Below are 17,064 nucleotides of genomic sequence, written 5' to 3'. Positions count from 1 at the left end.
GGTGGCGCAGTCGTTAAGTTCGTGCAGTCCACTTTGGCGGCCCAGGGTTCACCGGTTCAGATCCCGGGTGCGGACATGGCACCGCTTGGCAAGCCATGCTGTGGTAGGCGTCCCACATAGAAAGTAGAGGAAGATGGGCATGGATGTTAGCTCAGGGCCAGCCTTCGTCAGCAAAAAGAGGAGGATTGGCAGATGTTAGCTGAGGGCTAACCATCCTCAAAAAAAAAAAGAAAAAGTTAAAAAATATATATATATTAAAAAAAAAAAAAAAAAAGAGTGGTTCCATCTGAATTCCCACCAGCCCTGTCTGAGCGCGCCTGCTTCCCCACAGCTTGCTGGCAGCTGCTGTCAAGTTTAATTGTTCCCAATCTGATAGGTGAGAATGGTATCTTGATGTAGCTTTATTTTGCAGTTTTCTTATTATGAGTGAAGTTGAACCTCTTTTCATATATTTAAGGACCATTTTTTATGTCTTTTTTGTAATTCATTCATGTCTTTTATTATCCTTTTGCTATCAGAAGTTTGGATTTTTTCCCCCTAAATTTAAGAACTCTTTCTATATTAGGGTTAATTAGCCCTTTATCTGTGATAGATCCATTACGAGTGTTTGCTCCCTAGTTGTCCATGTCTTTTGACTTACAGAGTTTTTTCAACATGAAAGTTTTTTGTTGTCATCTAGTTTACTCATCAGTCCTTTCTTTGGTGGAATCTAAGTTCAGAAAACCTTTCCCTATGCCCAAATAGAGAGGATTTTTGCCCGTTCTTTCTTTTAATCCTGGTCAATGCATTTTTTTCTAGATCTGTGGTCTGTTGGGCATTTGTTCTTGTGTAGGGATCCGATGTGGGTCTGAATGGCTACGTGGTTGTCCCAGGCTATTCAACAAGCCCGTCTTTGCCACCGTGACTGGCGATGCTGTCGACGGCGTTTCTGTGTGTCCCGGGGCCTGTTTCTGGTCCGTTCCCCCGTCTGTCCATCTCCTCGTGAGTCGCTGCCACACGTCAGAGGACAGAGGCTTCGGCGTCACTTTTAGTATCCAGCACCCCCTCTTACAGCTCTTCTGTATCAGGGCTTTCCTAGCCATTCTTGCATTTTTATTATTTTTTATTTAAAAAAATGATCATTTAAAAAATTAATAGCTTCATTTTTTTAGAGCAGTTTTCGGTTCACAGAAAGATTAGCAGAAAGTACAGAGTTTCTCGTAGACGTTTTCTCCCCCCACTCCTCCATACACAGTTGCCCCCAACGTTAGCATCTTGTATTAGTGTGGTACACTTGCTACAAGGATGAGCCAGTAGTGATTTATTGTTACTGACTGAAGTCATCGTTTACCGGCCCTGATGGTCCAGTGGTTACCGTTCGGCAGCTCTTACCACCTGTCGCCCCGGGGTCATTTCCCAGTCAGGGAACCACACCCCGCATCTGGCTGTCATACTATGGAGGCTGCGTGTAGCTGTGATGCTGAAAGCTATGCCACCAGATTTCAAACCCCAGCAGGGTCCCCACGCTGGACAGGTTTCAGTGGAGCTTCCAGACTAAGACAGACTAGGCAGAAGGACCTGGCCACTCACTTCCAAAAAAATTGCCCATGAAAACCCTGTGAACAGCAGTGGGGCATCGTCTGATACAGTGCTGGAGGGCAAGAGGATGGAGCGAAAAGACTGGGCAGGGTTCCATTCTGCTGCCCACATGGTCGCTAGGAGTGGGAATCCGCTCAACAACACTAACAACAGAGCCCGTAGTTTCCATTAGGGCTCACTCTTGGTGTTGTGCAGTCTCTGAGTTTGAGTGACAATTGCATAAGGTCATGCAGAATATCCTAAAAACCCTGTGCCCTACCTACCATCCCTCCCTCTTTCCCCACCCTCCTGGCAACCACTGATCTTTCTTCTGTCTCCACGGTGTTGCCTTTTCCAGAACATCGTATAGTTGGAATCGTACAGCATGCAGCCTTTTCAGACTGCCTCATTTCACTCAGCCGCATGCATTTAAGCTTCCTCCACGTGCAGCTTTATTTTTTCACATGAACTTTTATATCAGCTTATCAAACAAAAGCTTATTGGTGTTTGTTTTGGGATAATGTTAAATTTTCAACCGAAGGGGAACTGACGTCTTCATGACGCTGAATCCTTTCCAGGAACGGGGGATTTTTTTTTCTTTGTTGAGTCCGTTTTGAGGTTTGCAGTTTTCTCCACACAGGTGTTGCATGTGTCTTGTTAAGTTTATTCCTGAGTATTTCTCTCTCCTGTTGCTGTTGTGAATGGGGCTTCCCTTCTGTCACATCTTCTAACGGGGCACTCTGTGTGTGTCAAGGCCGTGGACTTAAACTGGAGAATTCCCCGGTTCCTGCAGGTCTGCGGAGCAGCACAGAGCAGGGGTGGGGCTGGGCTCCGGGCCAGCTTTACCCCCACTGACCAGAGGCCCTGGGCCCATGGCCTCTCTTCTCTCCCTCCCGCCCTGGTTTTCTCTCTTTCCGACTGAGGGAAGAATGCACACTCTTTCCCGCAGTGTCATTTCAACCAGAACAAAATGGTGATTTGTGTTTTTACCTCTTTGCCTTCCCTTGGATTGAAAAAACCGGATGCTCTTTCCCTGCGGCGATGTGCAGAGCCGGGCTGCACGCCCCAGCCTCCCCCCGTGGCCCGGCCTTGTCAAACTAAACCGTCACGTAAATGGAACACGTCTCCTGCCTGTCTGCAGGAACTGGCAAGGACAGGACTCCGTTCATTCGTTTATTCCCTCCTTCGCTGATTCGGTCAGGCGCCTTCCATGTGCCATGCAAGGGGCATGCAGCACACTGGCCCTGAACTCAGTGCTCCCAGCCCAGCAGGATCTCAAACCATGATGAGGGCTGGGGGCACACTGCAGGGTGCTCGGGGGAAAGACCTGCCTTGGAGGGGGGTGTCATTTGATCTGAGATCTGAAGGTTGAGTAGGAGACATTCAGGTGAGGAATGGAGGGAAAATCTTTTGGGCAGAGGAATAGCATATGCAAAGGCCCTGAGGTGGGAAAGGGCTCCATGTGTTCATAGAAATGAGAGGTGACAAGTGTGGATGGATTGGAAAAAGCCGGAGGAGAGAAACAAGAGATGGACTGGCAAGGTAAGGCTCTCTCAGGCCAGGTAAAGGAGGAGCCTGGAGGTCACTAGGAGGTTTTAAGGAAGGTCTGACGAGATCAGATTTGCAGTTTGAATGGATCCTCTTGCTACATAGGGAAGCGTGTTAGTCAGGGTTCTCCAGAGAAACAGAACCAATAGGAGATAGGTAGATGGATAGATGGATAGATGGATGGATGGGTGGATGGATGGGTGGATGGGTGGATGGGTGGATGGGTGAATGGGTGGACGGGTGGACGGGTGGACGGGTGGATGGGTGGGTGGGTGGATGGATGGATGGATGGATGGGTAGGTGGATGGGTGGGTGGGAGTGGATGGATAGATGGATGGACAGATGGATGGATGGATGGATGGATGGATGGATGGATGGGTGGATGGATGGATGGGTAGATGAGTAGATGGATGGGTGGATGGGTGAGTGGATGGGGAGGTGGATGGGGATGGATGGATGGATGGGTGGATGGATGGATGGATGGGTGGATGGATGGATGGGTAGATGAGTAGATGGATGGGTGGATGGGTGAGTGGATGGGTGGATGGGTGGATGGATGGATGGATGGATGGATGGATGAGTAGATGGATGGGTGGATGGGTGGATGGGTGGATGGATGGATGGGTGGAGGATGGATGGGTGGATGGATGGATGGGTAGATGAGTAGATGGATGGGTAGATGGGTGAGTGGATGGGTGGATGGGTGGATGGATGGATGGGTGGATGGATGGATGGGTGGATGGATGGATGGGTAGATGAGTAGATGGATGGGTGGATGGGTGAGTGGATGGGTGGATGGGTGGATGGGTGGATGGGTGGATGGATGGATGGGTGGATGGATGGATGGGTGGATGGATGGATGGGTAGATGAGTAGATGGATGGGTGGATGGGTGAGTGGATGGGTGGATGGATGGATGGATGGATGGGTGGATGGATGGGTGGATGGGTGGATGTGGATGGATGGATGGATGGATGGATGGGTAGATGAGTAGATGGATGGGTGGATGGGTGAGTGGATGGGTGGATGGATGGATGGGTGGATGGATGGATGGATGGGTGGATGGATGGATGGGTAGATGAGTAGATGGATGGGTGGATGGGTGAGTGGATGGTTGGATGGGTGGATGGATGGATGGATGGATGGGTAGATGGATGGATGGGTAGATGGATAGATAGAAGAGGAAATTTATTATAGAAATTGACTGACATGATTATGGAGGTCACACATTCCCATGATCTGCCCTCTGCAAGTCAGAGACCCAGGAAATCCAGGAGTGTTATTCAGTCCGAGTCCGAAGGCCTGAGACCCAGGGGAACAGATGATGTAAGTTTGAGTCCAAAGGCCAAATAGTTGTGGGGCCAGTGGTGTAAATCCTCGTCTGAGTCCTAAGGCCCGAAAAGCAAGGGCAGCGCCATCCAAGGGCAGGAGAAGAGGGGCGTCCCAGCTCCAGCAGAGAGCGTGAACTCACCCCCCTCCGCCTCTTGTTCGCTTCAGGCCCCCAGTGGGTGGGATGAGGCCCACCCAGACGGCGAGGGCCATCCGCTTTCCTCGGTCTCCCTGTTAGAGGCTCATCTCTTCCGGAGACGCTGCACAGACACACCCAGAAGTAACGTCTTCCCAGCTCTCTGGGCGTCCCTTAGCCCAGTCCAGTCCCCCCGTCAAATTAACTGTCACGGGAGAGTGCCGGAGGGGGCGTCGACGGTGGAAGCGGGAGGCGGGTTAAGAGGTGACTGGGTCCAGGGGAGAGGCCACGGTGGCCTGGCCCAGGGTGGAGCAGTGGAGACAGAGCAGAGCGAGCAATTCGAGCTCCTTCCAGAGGGGAAGGTAAAATGGGTGGGCTTGATGATGGACCCGTCAATGTGGAGGTTTTGGGGCTTGAGCACTGAGACGGGAGCCCTGGACGGAGGGTCGGAGAAGGTCAGGGCCTCCATCTGGGGCCGCAGCCGTAAGCTGTGCTGTTCCAGGCAGCAGCAGCCAGTCTCCTGTGGCTATCAAAACGGAGCTAGCGTGAGTAGGGAAATGAATCTTTAATTTTATTTCGTTTTAATGAATTTAAATTTAAATAGCAGTGGCTGCCGTCTTGGACAGCACAGATATGGAACATTTCTGTTACTGCGGAAAGTTCTTTTCAACAATGCTCGTTTCGAGAGCCTTGAGTCATCTGTTGGAATGTCAGGTGAGCAAATACAAGCCCGAGGCTCCAAGTAGCAGTTGGGCTGGGTGCCAGTCCTTCTCTGCTGCTTTGCTTGCTGGGTGTCCTCAGGCAAGTGACTTCCCCTCTCTGAACCTCACTCCTTCATCTATAAAACAGGACACTGTTCGCTGCCTCCTGTGGGGCTTATTAAGTGTATGTGTGTTTAGAGCTAAATAGTGGGGGGCAGCTGACTCTGCGAGGCCCTCAGAGGGTCCACAGCTGTCACTCCTCCTGGGGTTGACCTTTGTAATTGCTCTGACGCATTGACTTGGTAGCCAGACTCTCCTGCGGGAAGAGCCCACGAGTGGCTGCTCCACCCTACCTCTGACCTTGACCCAGAGTTTGACCTTGGGCAAGTCCTTCCCCTTCTCTTGGCCTCGGTTGACTTGGAGCAGGTGTGGACTGAGGGCTGCCCGTGTCCCGAACAGAGCGAGCCATGCTGACAGTGGAAGTGCTCATGTCAGAAGAAGGAACCAGAAGGAAGCAGGCGCCGTGCTGGAAGTCAGCAGCCATCGCGTCTGCCGGTTCCATCCGTGGCCTTTCTGGTCGGCTTCTGCCCTGTGAGGGCACCAAGCCTGAGAGACCCAGGCCTTTCCCGCAGCCGGCTCCAGAACCTTCTTAGCTCCACCTTGATCCTCTTTTTTAAAAAATATGCGCAAGGTTTCCTGACTTCTGAACTGTTGGGAAAAACGCATGTTGTCTCATTAAAACTGCATTGCTCCCTTGTACCAGGAAAATAACCCCAAAGCCCATTAAAGTTTCATACCTGACACAGAAGACTATTAAAGATTCATAAATGCAATAAAACTCTTTAGCAGAATTTGAATTTTCATTGTGGTGATCATACAGTCAGCAGGGTCCTCAGTGGAAGCTGCAAAATCCATTTGTGTGAAACCTCGGGCAGGTGGCGAAGAGGGCCGGGACCGGCTTCTTTCCGGCCCTTGCCCAGTGCGGCCCCACTGTGCGCATGTGTCCCCACTGTGCGTGTGTACTGGGAGGATGGAGTCCTGTGTCCCAGCTCCGCACGGGATCGAGTTGTTACAGATTTCTCTCCTGACTTCCTCTGATGGGGGAGCTCGGAGCGGCTGCCATCCACCCACGGGTTCTTTTTGCTCATTTGCGTTCAGGTCCATGAATAGAGCGCCTACTGTGTGCATAACACCAAGTGCAGGGCTGAGAGGTTCCGTAAGAGGTGGAGGATGGAGATGCTGGTTTTCTTAAAGGAGGGGTTGACACTAGGTCGAGCAGAGGCTTTGCACGCTGGCAGGACGAAGGCCAGTGCCGGCTCTTGTCGCCTCCCTTTTGGCCTCAGCCTGCCCACCTGTAAGATGGGGGTAACTGTTGGTGCCTCGTGGGCGTGGTCAACATGTGGGGGTCCGTTGAAGCTGCAGGCGGGGCCCAGGGCGGAGGCAGGTGGAAAGGTGGGGAGATAGCTGGGGGAGACCGTGACGAGGCAGAGTCATAGGTTTGGCTGGTAAGTGACCCAGGGGTCACTTCACGGGTAAACATGGTGCTTCAAAAATGCAGCTAACATTGATGGAGCACCTATTGTGTGCTAGGAACTGTTCTACCTGCTTTTTATGCGTCCATTCAGTAAATACTCATTGACTACCTACTGTGTGCCAGGTGCTTTTTGAGGTGCTGGGAATCCAGTGAAATGTATGAACTCATTTAATCCTAAGACCTATCTGTGAGGTATCACTGAGGCTGTCCCCACTTTCAGAGAAGGTAACTGAGGCACAGAGAGGGTAGGGAAATGACCCAAGGTCACACAGCTAATAAGTGGCAGAGTCTGGAGTTAGACCCCGAGGGCAGACTCCTGGGTCTGTCTGTGCTCATAGCCACACATTGGATGGCCTCTCATTTAGTCTGTAACACTCTAGTACATGGTGGTCTTGCTTCCATTTGGATGGAGGGAAGGCTCAGAGTGGTAAAATTGTTTTCCCCAGGTTTCTTGACCCTTAAGGAGACCGGCTCACTCCCAAGCCTGCTGAGCACTTTCTGCTGCTCCCTGGGCCTCCGCCCGCCGCTCCTGGGCCCCGCTCAGCCAGAGGGGAAGTGAATTCCTGCATCCTGGTGCTTGGCCAGGTTCAGGGGAGACCGGTGTCCTGTCCTTGCCGAACTCCCTTCACGCTGTCCTTGGAGCGTCCCCAATCCAAGCCTGTCACTTGAGCTGTGGATGATGGAGGAGTCGTTCCTCTGCCTTAAAATGAAGGGCATTCCCGCGATCCACCCTCCGCTCCTCTGTCACTGGTGATAAATAGGATGCCTCGGTGACAAATAAAATAAAGCCGCCTGTATTCCTTTATCCTTCCACGCCTCCGTCGGCGCCGTGTGCAAGCTGAGTGATGCTAGACACTTGCTCACACTCTCACCTGTCTCTTCCTTCTCTGGTGGGTCATGTTGGGTGAGTTCTGGGCGGCCTGGTGTTTTCTTGGTTAATTAGCCTCAGGGTCTGGGTGTTGCTGTCGCCTCACTCTGTGGCCCTGGACACGTCCCGGTGCTTTCTGGGCCTCAGTCTCCCCATCTGTAGGAGACCCCTTGGAGGCCCTGACAATCACAGCATCTTCGCCTCTGGATCCCCGTGTCCTCTAACTCAGGGCTGGCTTCGGTGGGTCAGAGAAAGTAACTTTCCAATGAATAAACGAATGGAGCTATTCGTTTTCAAGACCTTCAAACGTGCCACCTCCAGCTTCACGTCGTACAAACCGTTGGAAAAGGGGACACGGTCAGCATTGAGACTGGGAGAGCACGCAGGGCGGGGGTCTCCCGTCCGTTCGCCATTTACGAAGTGCCTTCTGCGTGCCAGGCATGGTGCTGCGATAAAGGGGGCACAGGCTGGTGGACAGAATGTGGGAAAGCCGGGCTCGCGTGCTGGCTCGCTCGTTCACTTCCTGGGCGACCGTGACCGTGAGCAAGTCGCCTGACACCCCTGAACCTGTCCCCTCCGTTTGCAAGGGAAGCTCATGAAAAGCTGTTGAAAACCTCTCGTGGGTCAGGTTCTGTGTTGAGGGTCCCATTGGATTCTCACAGCCCCCTGGGAATTGCTGGTGGCGTCGTGCCCATTTTACAGGTGTGAACACTGAGACTCAGCGGGTGCTTGAGAGCTGTGCAGGGCCACACGGCTGCTACGGCGGAGTCGCCTGGCTTCAGAACTCAGGCATCTTTCTCCTGCACCCTTGGGATGGGGCTCCGCACGCCACTGGCCTGGGGCTGCTGTGAGCAGCGGGGAGACCCTGGTTTTATTCGAAAGTGGTTTGTGGGCTCTCGATGACAGTGAGCCTGCAGACACCTGTTCTGACAGGCTTCCCGGAGCTCAGAAGCTTTCCAACAAGTAGAGGAAAGAAGAGAGGGTTGGACACGGAGAAATGGGAGTAGCTCAGCTGCTGCGGAGGGCTGCGTGGGGACCCCAAAGCCAAGCTCAGCAGTTTTCAAACAGGCCCCGGAGGAAGAAGAAAGACAGGAGAGGACTGGAAAGAGATGGGAAGATGGGCCCACGGGCCCCCGTGCGGTTGGGGTTTCCGGAGCATGACTCCCGTTTCACGCCTGCTCCCCAGGCGGATGGCACGTGGACGCCACGCCGCCTCTCACAGATCTACTGGGGTGCGTTTCTTTAACCAGCGTGAGGGGAACTGTGACTAGCACAGCAAACCTGTGACTTCGGGGATGTTATTAGTGCTTAGGAGGAGTCTGCAGTAAGCAGCGTGTTGCTGAGTCACAGGACTCTCCGAAAATGACAGGTGCCAGGCTCAGGGTCGGGGAGAATAATCAATTTGGAAACCAAGCATTAAATGAGCACCCTCCCCACAAGAACCATTGTCCCCCATGGTTAATGACCCCCCCAACCCCAGGGATGCCAAATTTAGCTAACGTGAATTCAGGACACCCATTTAAATTTGCATTCCAGATGAACAATGAGTACTTCTTTTTTAGTGTACGTGTCCCGTACCGCCTTTGGGACATTTCCACCCCCCCAGCCCCCTCTTGCTGTGGAGGCCCAGGCAGATGCTTGTGAAAGGGGGTTGTCCCTGTCTGCTTCCCTGGACCTGTAGGGAGAGGCTTGCGATGCCCTGACACATCTGGTCTCTTGGACGCTGGTTCCTTTAATTAAACTGCTAGGATGAAATAAATGTGCGGAGAAGATTTTAATTAATTCCCTCAGCTTAAAAAAAGCCAAAGCTATGGAGAGGGGTGCTTAAGAAAATAGAGCACTTCAACAGATGGAAGGTGCCACCGGGGCTCCAGCTCGGAGCTGTGGGGGCAGCTGGGTGCAGAGGATAGGGGTCCTGCCGGCAGAGCGGGGGACGCTGTTGAATGCTTTGTGCGCAAGTGGGCACGGCAGGACGGGAGTTACCCCTCTGCTCTCCGTAAGGCCCGGGTGCCTGCAGACACACTCCTTCTCACATCTCTGCTTCTCAGCATCCGCAGAGAGGCTGGGAGGGGGCTGGTGAGGCAAGGGGGAAGAGGCAAAGTCCCTTCCTTCATGCATATGCACTTTTTGAGCACCTTCTGTGTGCCAAGCCCTGAACCAGGTGTTGGGTCTCGTCTCAAGTTCTTTACAAGGAGACTGGCTGGGGTGGCCTAAGTTCTCGGGGACCCGGGTTTCTCAACTAGGGAGCTCAAAGATGTGTAAAGAGAGAGAATTGTGGATATTGCTGGTGGCATTAAGAAAGAGATGCTGATGACTGTGGAAATTGGGAGGAGTACAATCTGGGGCATGGACCCCCTTTTTACACCCGAGGACTCTGAGACACGAAAGCTGTCGGAGGATTTGCTCCAGCTCCCATGGCGCGGAAGTAGCAGCGCCAGGATTCGAACCCGGGTCTGGTGGACTTTGAAACCCTTCCCCATGGCGCTTGGCTGCCTCCTGGAGGATGGGGGGTCGTCGGAGGTTTTTAAGTGGGGAGGAATGTCACGAAAGCAAAAAGTTGAGGAAAAATAAATCCGGTGTTAGGTCCGAGGCCGGTTTAGACGTAAATGCCCAGAGGAGGGATGCTGGCTCAGGGACCCAGGTATGAGGAGGCAGGGACCCAGGTGAGGGCACCGGCAGGGCTGGAGGCAGGTGACGATGGCGTGGGACTTGCTGGAGGGTCCACTCAAGGGAGTAAAGGCAGAGCTGACGGTGGGGGCAGGGTTTCAGACCTGGGTGCTGCGTGGCAGGACACTGGCGTTGCACATGCTGGATAGAGGCCACGCCACGTGTGCCCGGGCAGAGCTCCTGACAGCAGCCTAGTAGGGCCAGCCTGACGTGGGTCTGCACCCTGGCTGTCCTCTTCACTAGCTGTGTGACCACCAACTGTTTCCTTAACCTCTCTGAGCCCCTGTTGCTCTCTGATGAGAGGGAGAGCAAGGATGCCTGCTTCGCAGAATGGTGAGGATATTGAGTATGGAAAACTATGGAAAGGGACGGACGAGGTGCCTGGCACACAGTCAGCATCTGATAAATCGTGGCTTGACATTGGGGGCCCCAGGCCGGTGTCCCATGCTGATCCCCACCGGGCTGTGGCAGACATGGTCCTGGAGCCAGGAATGGAGGGGAATGAGGGTCGGACTTTTCATTCATTTGAAGAACTTTGATTGACTTTCCCCCTGGGTGCTGGGCCCTGGGGACACAGTGCGGAGAGGCTGATGGGAAAACCCGGTTGTAGCACAAAACTGAGCCCCATCTCGACTGGGAGCAAGGTGAGAGCAGGGGCGGGTCTGTCCGGCTCAGCACGCAGCCTGGCACAGAGCCTGGCACCTGGTCGGTGTGCCGTACCAGCTGTCGGATGGGGAGGTGGAGGCAGAGATGCAGCGGGCCCTCTGGGAACCCCTCAGAGCTGGTGCAGGGGGCAGACAGGAGGGGTGAACTTATAACCACTTTCTGTACCGGAAACTCCCCCCCCCCGCCCCCCCGCAGGCGACGGGTCAAAGACAAGACGGGAAACTTTTTGCTTTCGTGACATTCCTCCCCACTTAAAAACCTCCGACGACCCCCCATCCTCCAGGAGGCAGCCAAGCGCCACGGGGAAGGGTTTCAAAGTCCACCAGACCCGGGTTCGAATCCTGGCGCTGCTACTTCCGCGCCATGGGAGCTGGAGCAAATCCTCCGACAGCTTTCGTGTCTCAGAGTCCTCAGGTTTCCGCTCTGTCTCATTGTCCCATCTTTTTTTCTCCTCTTTCTCTTCCAAATTCCTGTCTGGCTCACTTTTTCCAAAATTTGCCTTGGAAAATGCTGGAAAAAGCCCCGGGGGGTTGATCACGTGCCGTCAGCAGGCTGGGAGGCCAGGGAGGAGGAACAGCAGCCACAAATAACTGTTGCTATGAGGCTGCCCTTCAAGGTCACGGGTGCCTGTGACCCCGGGCAGCCCCTTCACGGCTGGCCAGGCACCTCATCTCCCCAGCTCTGAAGGGCAGAGAAACCCCGGACGCCTCAGTATAAACGAGCTGCAAGTCCTTCATCTCACACTGCAGGGTCCTCCCGTCCGACCTCTTCGATCTTTGTCACGTTTTTATTTTTATTGGAAGGGTAGTTTGTTTCCCCAACCACTATTTTTTTAATCCATTCATTGAAAAATGTGTTTTTATGTTACAGAATAAAACCGCCTGCTTGTTGTAAGAATCTTAAGCAATATGTTATGCTTTAATGGGAGCTTAGTTTTCTCATTTATTGCACCTTGTTTTTTTGAGTAAATTAGAATGTCGTTTACATTTTAAGATAATATAAGAATGCATGCTTGGGGTGAAAATCTCCACAATGTGGACTTGCAGGAGGAAAGTCCGGGAAGTGTGCCTTCACGCCCCGCCTCCTCCTTCCTCATTCCACCCCCAACAGGCCTCTAAGATAACTCTCGTCTTCTAGATAAGGGGACAGACCCTTGGGAATCTTGTTGTAGACCCACACCTCTAAGCCACTGCTAGGTTGGGGGAGGTGGGCCTTTCTAGTAACAGGAGCTCAGGAGCAGGATTGGAAGATTGTTGACTTGCAGTGTGACCCTCAGGCATCTACATAACCTCTCTGAGCCTCGGTGGCCTCCTCGGTAGGCTGACCAGGGAGAGAATTGAGATCACGGCTCTGAAGCCCCTGGCGTGAGTCCGTGTCCTGTCAATGGCCCAGGTGACTGTGTTGTGTGGTGGTCTCGGCAGGTTGGGGACCAGATTCTGGAGGTGAATGGGCAGAGCTTCCTCAACATCCTGCACGACGAGGCGGTCAAGCTACTCAAGTCGTCCCAGCACCTCATCCTGACGGTGAAGGACGTCGGGAGGCTGCCCCATGCCCGCACCACGGTGGACGAGACCAAGTGGATCGCCAGTTCCCGGATTGGGGACACCGCCACGAACTTGGCAGGGTCTGGCCGCCCTGCTCCCTCTGAGCCCCAGGACCCCACGGCCGGCCGTTTCTGAAAGCCAGTGATGGCCCCTCCTATCCCCCCAGCGTCTCCTGATCCGTCATGATGGCGCCGACTCTCAGAGCCTGCGGTCCCAACACTGGGGTTCCTTTCATTTGCGGGGCATGCATAACCTTGACACATCCCTTCCCCTCTGCTGGCCTCCGTTTCCCTTAGAAAGCTGCACTGCAGGATCCAACTCTCTCGTTCTTTATTTCCCTCGGGGCAATCACTTACTTCTGAGTCCTTAGTTGCTTGTCTGAAAAGTGAGGATCCTAATAACCCTGCCCCCATCCCAAACCTGCTAATGAGGATCCTATGAGTTACCTTGGGGAGAGGATCTTGGAAGTCATAGTAGGACCCAGTGGCCAGATGGCTGCAGAGTTGCTAATAATCAATGTGTCTCTTTTGGATTTCCATGGGAAGTCTCAGACTGGCCATGTACCCCCAGAACATCTCTCTTTCTCTCTCCCTTTCTTCCTTTCTTCCCTCCCTCCCTCTCTTTTCACCTGCACAATGTTACAAATTTTTTCAATTAGTTGCCAACATTTAAAAAGATAGCAGGTTCTCCAGAAAAAACTGGGTTTCTGGCTGCTTCTTCAAAATCAGGAATCGTGGCAGCTCAAGTCCGTGTTTTTTTTGTGTGAAAACGGGCTGGAGCTGAGCTGCCCCTGTGAGCTGCGTCTCGGGGGCTCCTGTCACCCATGTCCCCACCCTTCCTGGAATTGGCCTGACCTGAGGCCACGGGGCAGTTGTCGTTTATTCCCTCCTCGAATTGCCTGCCTGGTCCTGTGGGGTCGGAAACAACTCAGGAGCCCACTGGGCCCGGGTTTGGGAGTGCTGTCCACGTGGTTGATGGCAAGCTGCCCATCTGCGCCGGGTTCACAGTCCCTTGAGAAGCCCCAGCAGGTGGAGGCTGTGGTTCTCACGAGGCTTTGCTCATCCCACAGCCCGTGCCTGCGTGAGCTGCCCCAACGGCAGCTGAACGTGCTTGTCTTTCTCCATAGGTTTCCTGGGGATCCCACAGCAGACGGGACGAACAAGGTAAGATGCTCCCTGTCCCTGGGGAGCTTCGGCGTCTTCACAGCGCCCCGTGTGTGGGTCCCTGGGCCCGGCAAAGTGGGCCGAGCGACCCCCGGCCATGACCTCATTTTCTCGGGGAGTCAGCCTGCTGACTGTCCTCCGTCCCCCGTGCCACACACGCCTGTGAGTGCCCCGAGGTGTTCCGGGTACCACCCCAGGCACCGGGGGTGAGGGCGGGGAACAGAACAGGGCACGTCCCTGCCGTCATGGAGGTCACAGCCCATGAGGGAGACACATGTAGAAACCAACCAGCCTCCACACACAGCTCATCACAAAAGCTGCTCAGGGCCATGGAGGCAAGGTATGAGGAGTTGGGAGAGAGGGTAACAGGTGAGACCCCTGACGGGGATGCGAGGAGGGGAGGGGGCAGGCAGAGGCTGTCTGAGGTAGTGACGTGGTGTTTGGGCTGTGGACTGAATGTTAAATAGAAGTTGGCGAGATCAAAGCGTGGTGCAGGAGCCGGAGGAGGGATGTCGTCGGAGGGCACAGTGTGTGCCACAGTCCTGAGGCAGGGAGAGGGTTTGTTGAAAGGAAGGAGGGCTGGGGGGAGTGTAGTAAGCGAGGAGGTGTCAGGGAGGGGCTGGCGGCGGGCAGGACAGCCCATCACACCTGGCTTCCGGGCCACAGAGCAGGTTTGGCTTCCAGCCTGAGATGACGTCTGGGCTGCTGCTGAGGGGCTTAAGCAGGGAGCAAGACGAGGAGATCTGTGTTTTTACGGGCTCCGTGTAGGTGACAGGAGAGTCTGAGGGGGCAAAGGGAGCCCAGGTGGCATCCTAGACACAGCCGAGGAGGGTAGAGGCAGTGGCAGGCAGCGGGTGGAGTGTGTGTGCAGACTGGAGCTGTATTTTGGAAATAAAGTTGCCATTATCCCCAATTTCCCAAGGGAGACTTGAAACCTAGACCATAAAACGGGAACCCTAATAAGATTGCTCAACCCTGAATGGTTGCAAGGATCTGATGAGGTGACGCGTGTAAAGTGCCGTCTAAGCCGTAAAGCACTTTGCAGCCGCGTGAGGCCATGTACTCAGAACACATCGGTGCATCTCCCGCAGGTGTGCCTCGTGGGCCCAGGCCACCGAGGGACCACCCCATCCCTCTGTGGTGCGGTCGCCGACGTGGCCTGGCCCCTCGGCTCCCCAGCAGCTCCCAATCCCGGGCCTCTGTCCTCCTGCCTTTCAGCTGGGGTTCTACAGGGGGCCAGTCGGCTCCCAGGTCACGCTGAGCAGCCTGGGGAACCAGACCCGCGTGGCCCTGGAGGAGCAGGCCCGGCACGTGCTCACCGAGCAGGAGCGCGCCACCATGGCCTACTACCTGGAGGAGTACCGCGGCGGCAGCGTCTCCGTGGAGGCCCTCGTCATGGCCCTGTTCGAGCTGCTCAACACCCACGCCAAGGTGACCCGCGCCGAGGTGGCCCGCGCCCCCTCCTCGGGCAAGACCGGGGGCTGGCGGGGGGCTGGCTTCGGCTCTCGAGGGCCCTGCGTCCTTGCCTGCCTCCCTCCCTCCATCCCACACTCCTCTATGGAGAACCTGCAAACCCTCAGGCCTGAACTGAACCCTGGGCGAGGACGGGGGACCCAGGGAAAGGGTCAAAGTCCCCTGTGACTGGGGCCTAACACAATGGCTTCCAGTGCTGAGCGTTCATTTAGAATCATCTGGATTGCTCTTTAAAAGCAATGCCTGGGCCCCACCCCACTGGTTAACGCCACACATCTGTGGATGGGGCCGGCCCCCGGGTGACTGCCGTGCTGCCCCCTTTGAGAACTCTGCTCTAGTGGAAGCCTGTGTGAGGGTCAGAAGCTGCACAGAGGAGGAAGCAATTAAAGCCACTGGGGGTGGTTACATTTGGGAAGACTTAAGACAGGAAACCTGAATTGGAGAGAAGTGGGGGAAGGGCATTCGAGGTGGAAGGGAGGGCCAAGGACTTCCTGCTGAGATGCTGGCCAAGGAGAAGGTGAGAAAGGAAGCCGGAGAGGGAAGCAGGAATCAGGCAATGCTGAGCCCGGCATCCAGGCACAGGTGTTTGGACTTTGTCCCAGGACAGTGGGGAGCCATGGAGGGTTAAGGAGGGAGGCCAGTGGTCAAGTTTGCACGCAGGTCATTTCGGGTAGCAGGGAGCCGGTCGCACCTGCTGGTGGAGCTCCCTGCTGAGTGCCCCCTCTTGCCCCCCACCTCCAGTTCTCTATCCTCTCTGATGTGAGAGGCACCATCTCCCCCCAGGACCTGGACCGCTTCGACCACCTGGTGCTGAGGCGGGAGATCGAGTCGATGAAGGCGCGGCAGCCCCCGGGCCCTGGGGCCGGGGACACCTGCTCCACGGTCTCCTACAGCGACACGGGCTCGTCCACGGGCAGCCACGGCACCTCCACCACCATCAGCTCGGCCAGGGTGAGCTGCCCCTGCCCATCCCTGGCCTGGTGGCCAGCAGGGGAGTTCAGAGACTGGCTCTGGAGTGAGCTGGGTCCCGTACCACCACTCACCAGCTCTGGGCCCTGCCTCTCGGAGCCTCGGTTTCATCACCTGTGAAACCTCCTAACTGTTGAGTGCCAGCTGCGTGCCAGGCATGGGCTCTAGGAGACCACTGAGGAACAAGACAGATGTGGCCCTGCCTCCTGGGGCTCACAGTCTGGGGGGCCAGGCTGGGGAAGAAAGGTGAAAAACAGAGTCCTGGGACAAGTAGAATAAAATGATGGCAATCCGTGAGAGGACCCCACGAGAAACGGTGGCAGTGAATTCATGGTAGTCGTGACTGGGGTCTTCCCTGAGACCCCCTCTTGTCTGTGGAGCCCCAAGCCTAGCCAGACTTCCTCCTGGACTCGCCAGCCCCCCGAGAAAAGCATCTGGTCCATCTCAGGGTGTGTTTCTTGGATGGTTGGAGGCCAATTAGTCCCAGAAGCCTTTGCAAGGAAGGGGCACAGGAGATGCCTGGCTGTCCATCATGGGGGACCAGCAGTTATTACCGTCTGTGTGGTGGGAGGAGCAGGGCTGGAGGTCAGGAGAGCCGGCTGGGCTCCCCGCTCTCCTTTCCGTCTACATCATTCGTCATCACGGGGAGAGAGAAGGTCGTGCTTCTTAGACGCTGTCGCTCCCGGATGCTGAACTCTGAGCTCCTAGGGGTGGAATCTCCGTTAGACCAGGGGCAGACACAGTTAGCTGTCCTGTTGGAGGAGCAGGATCTCTGAGGGTGCGGTGATGTCTGAGGTTGCAGACGCACGTGGTCCGTGGGTTAGATGGCCTGTGAAGCTGCCGTGCATCCCTCCAGGCCCCAGACGTGGCTGCAGAGGAGGCGAGGTCACGCTTTGGGAGCAGGTCACTT

At 55.0% G+C, this 17,064-nt stretch overlaps 1 protein-coding gene across 8 annotated transcripts in view; it reads left to right on the top strand.

Moving 5' to 3' along the window:
* WHRN (whirlin) overlaps positions 1–17,064 on the top strand; it is an 86,581-nt gene that overhangs the window by 50,861 nt on the left and 18,656 nt on the right. For 6 of the 8 annotated variants that reach the window (XM_070597099.1, XM_070597102.1, XM_070597101.1 and 3 more), the window contains 4 exons: positions 12,427–12,629; positions 13,676–13,712; positions 14,931–15,143; positions 15,927–16,136. In XM_070597099.1, coding sequence (XP_070453200.1) covers positions 12,427–12,629; positions 13,676–13,712; positions 14,931–15,143; positions 15,927–16,136 — 663 coding nt within the window. The remainder of the gene's footprint in view (positions 1–12,426; positions 12,630–13,675; positions 13,713–14,930; positions 15,144–15,926; positions 16,137–17,064) is intronic. The other 2 variants (XM_070597104.1, XM_070597103.1) reach the window with 1 other exon arrangement.

This window comes from Equus przewalskii, chromosome 26 (assembly GCF_037783145.1).
Source record: "Equus przewalskii isolate Varuska chromosome 26, EquPr2, whole genome shotgun sequence".
Lineage (NCBI taxonomy): Eukaryota > Metazoa > Chordata > Mammalia > Perissodactyla > Equidae > Equus > Equus przewalskii.
Note: the sequence above shows the minus strand (reverse complement) of the source record. Positions and strands in the feature narration are given on the sequence as shown.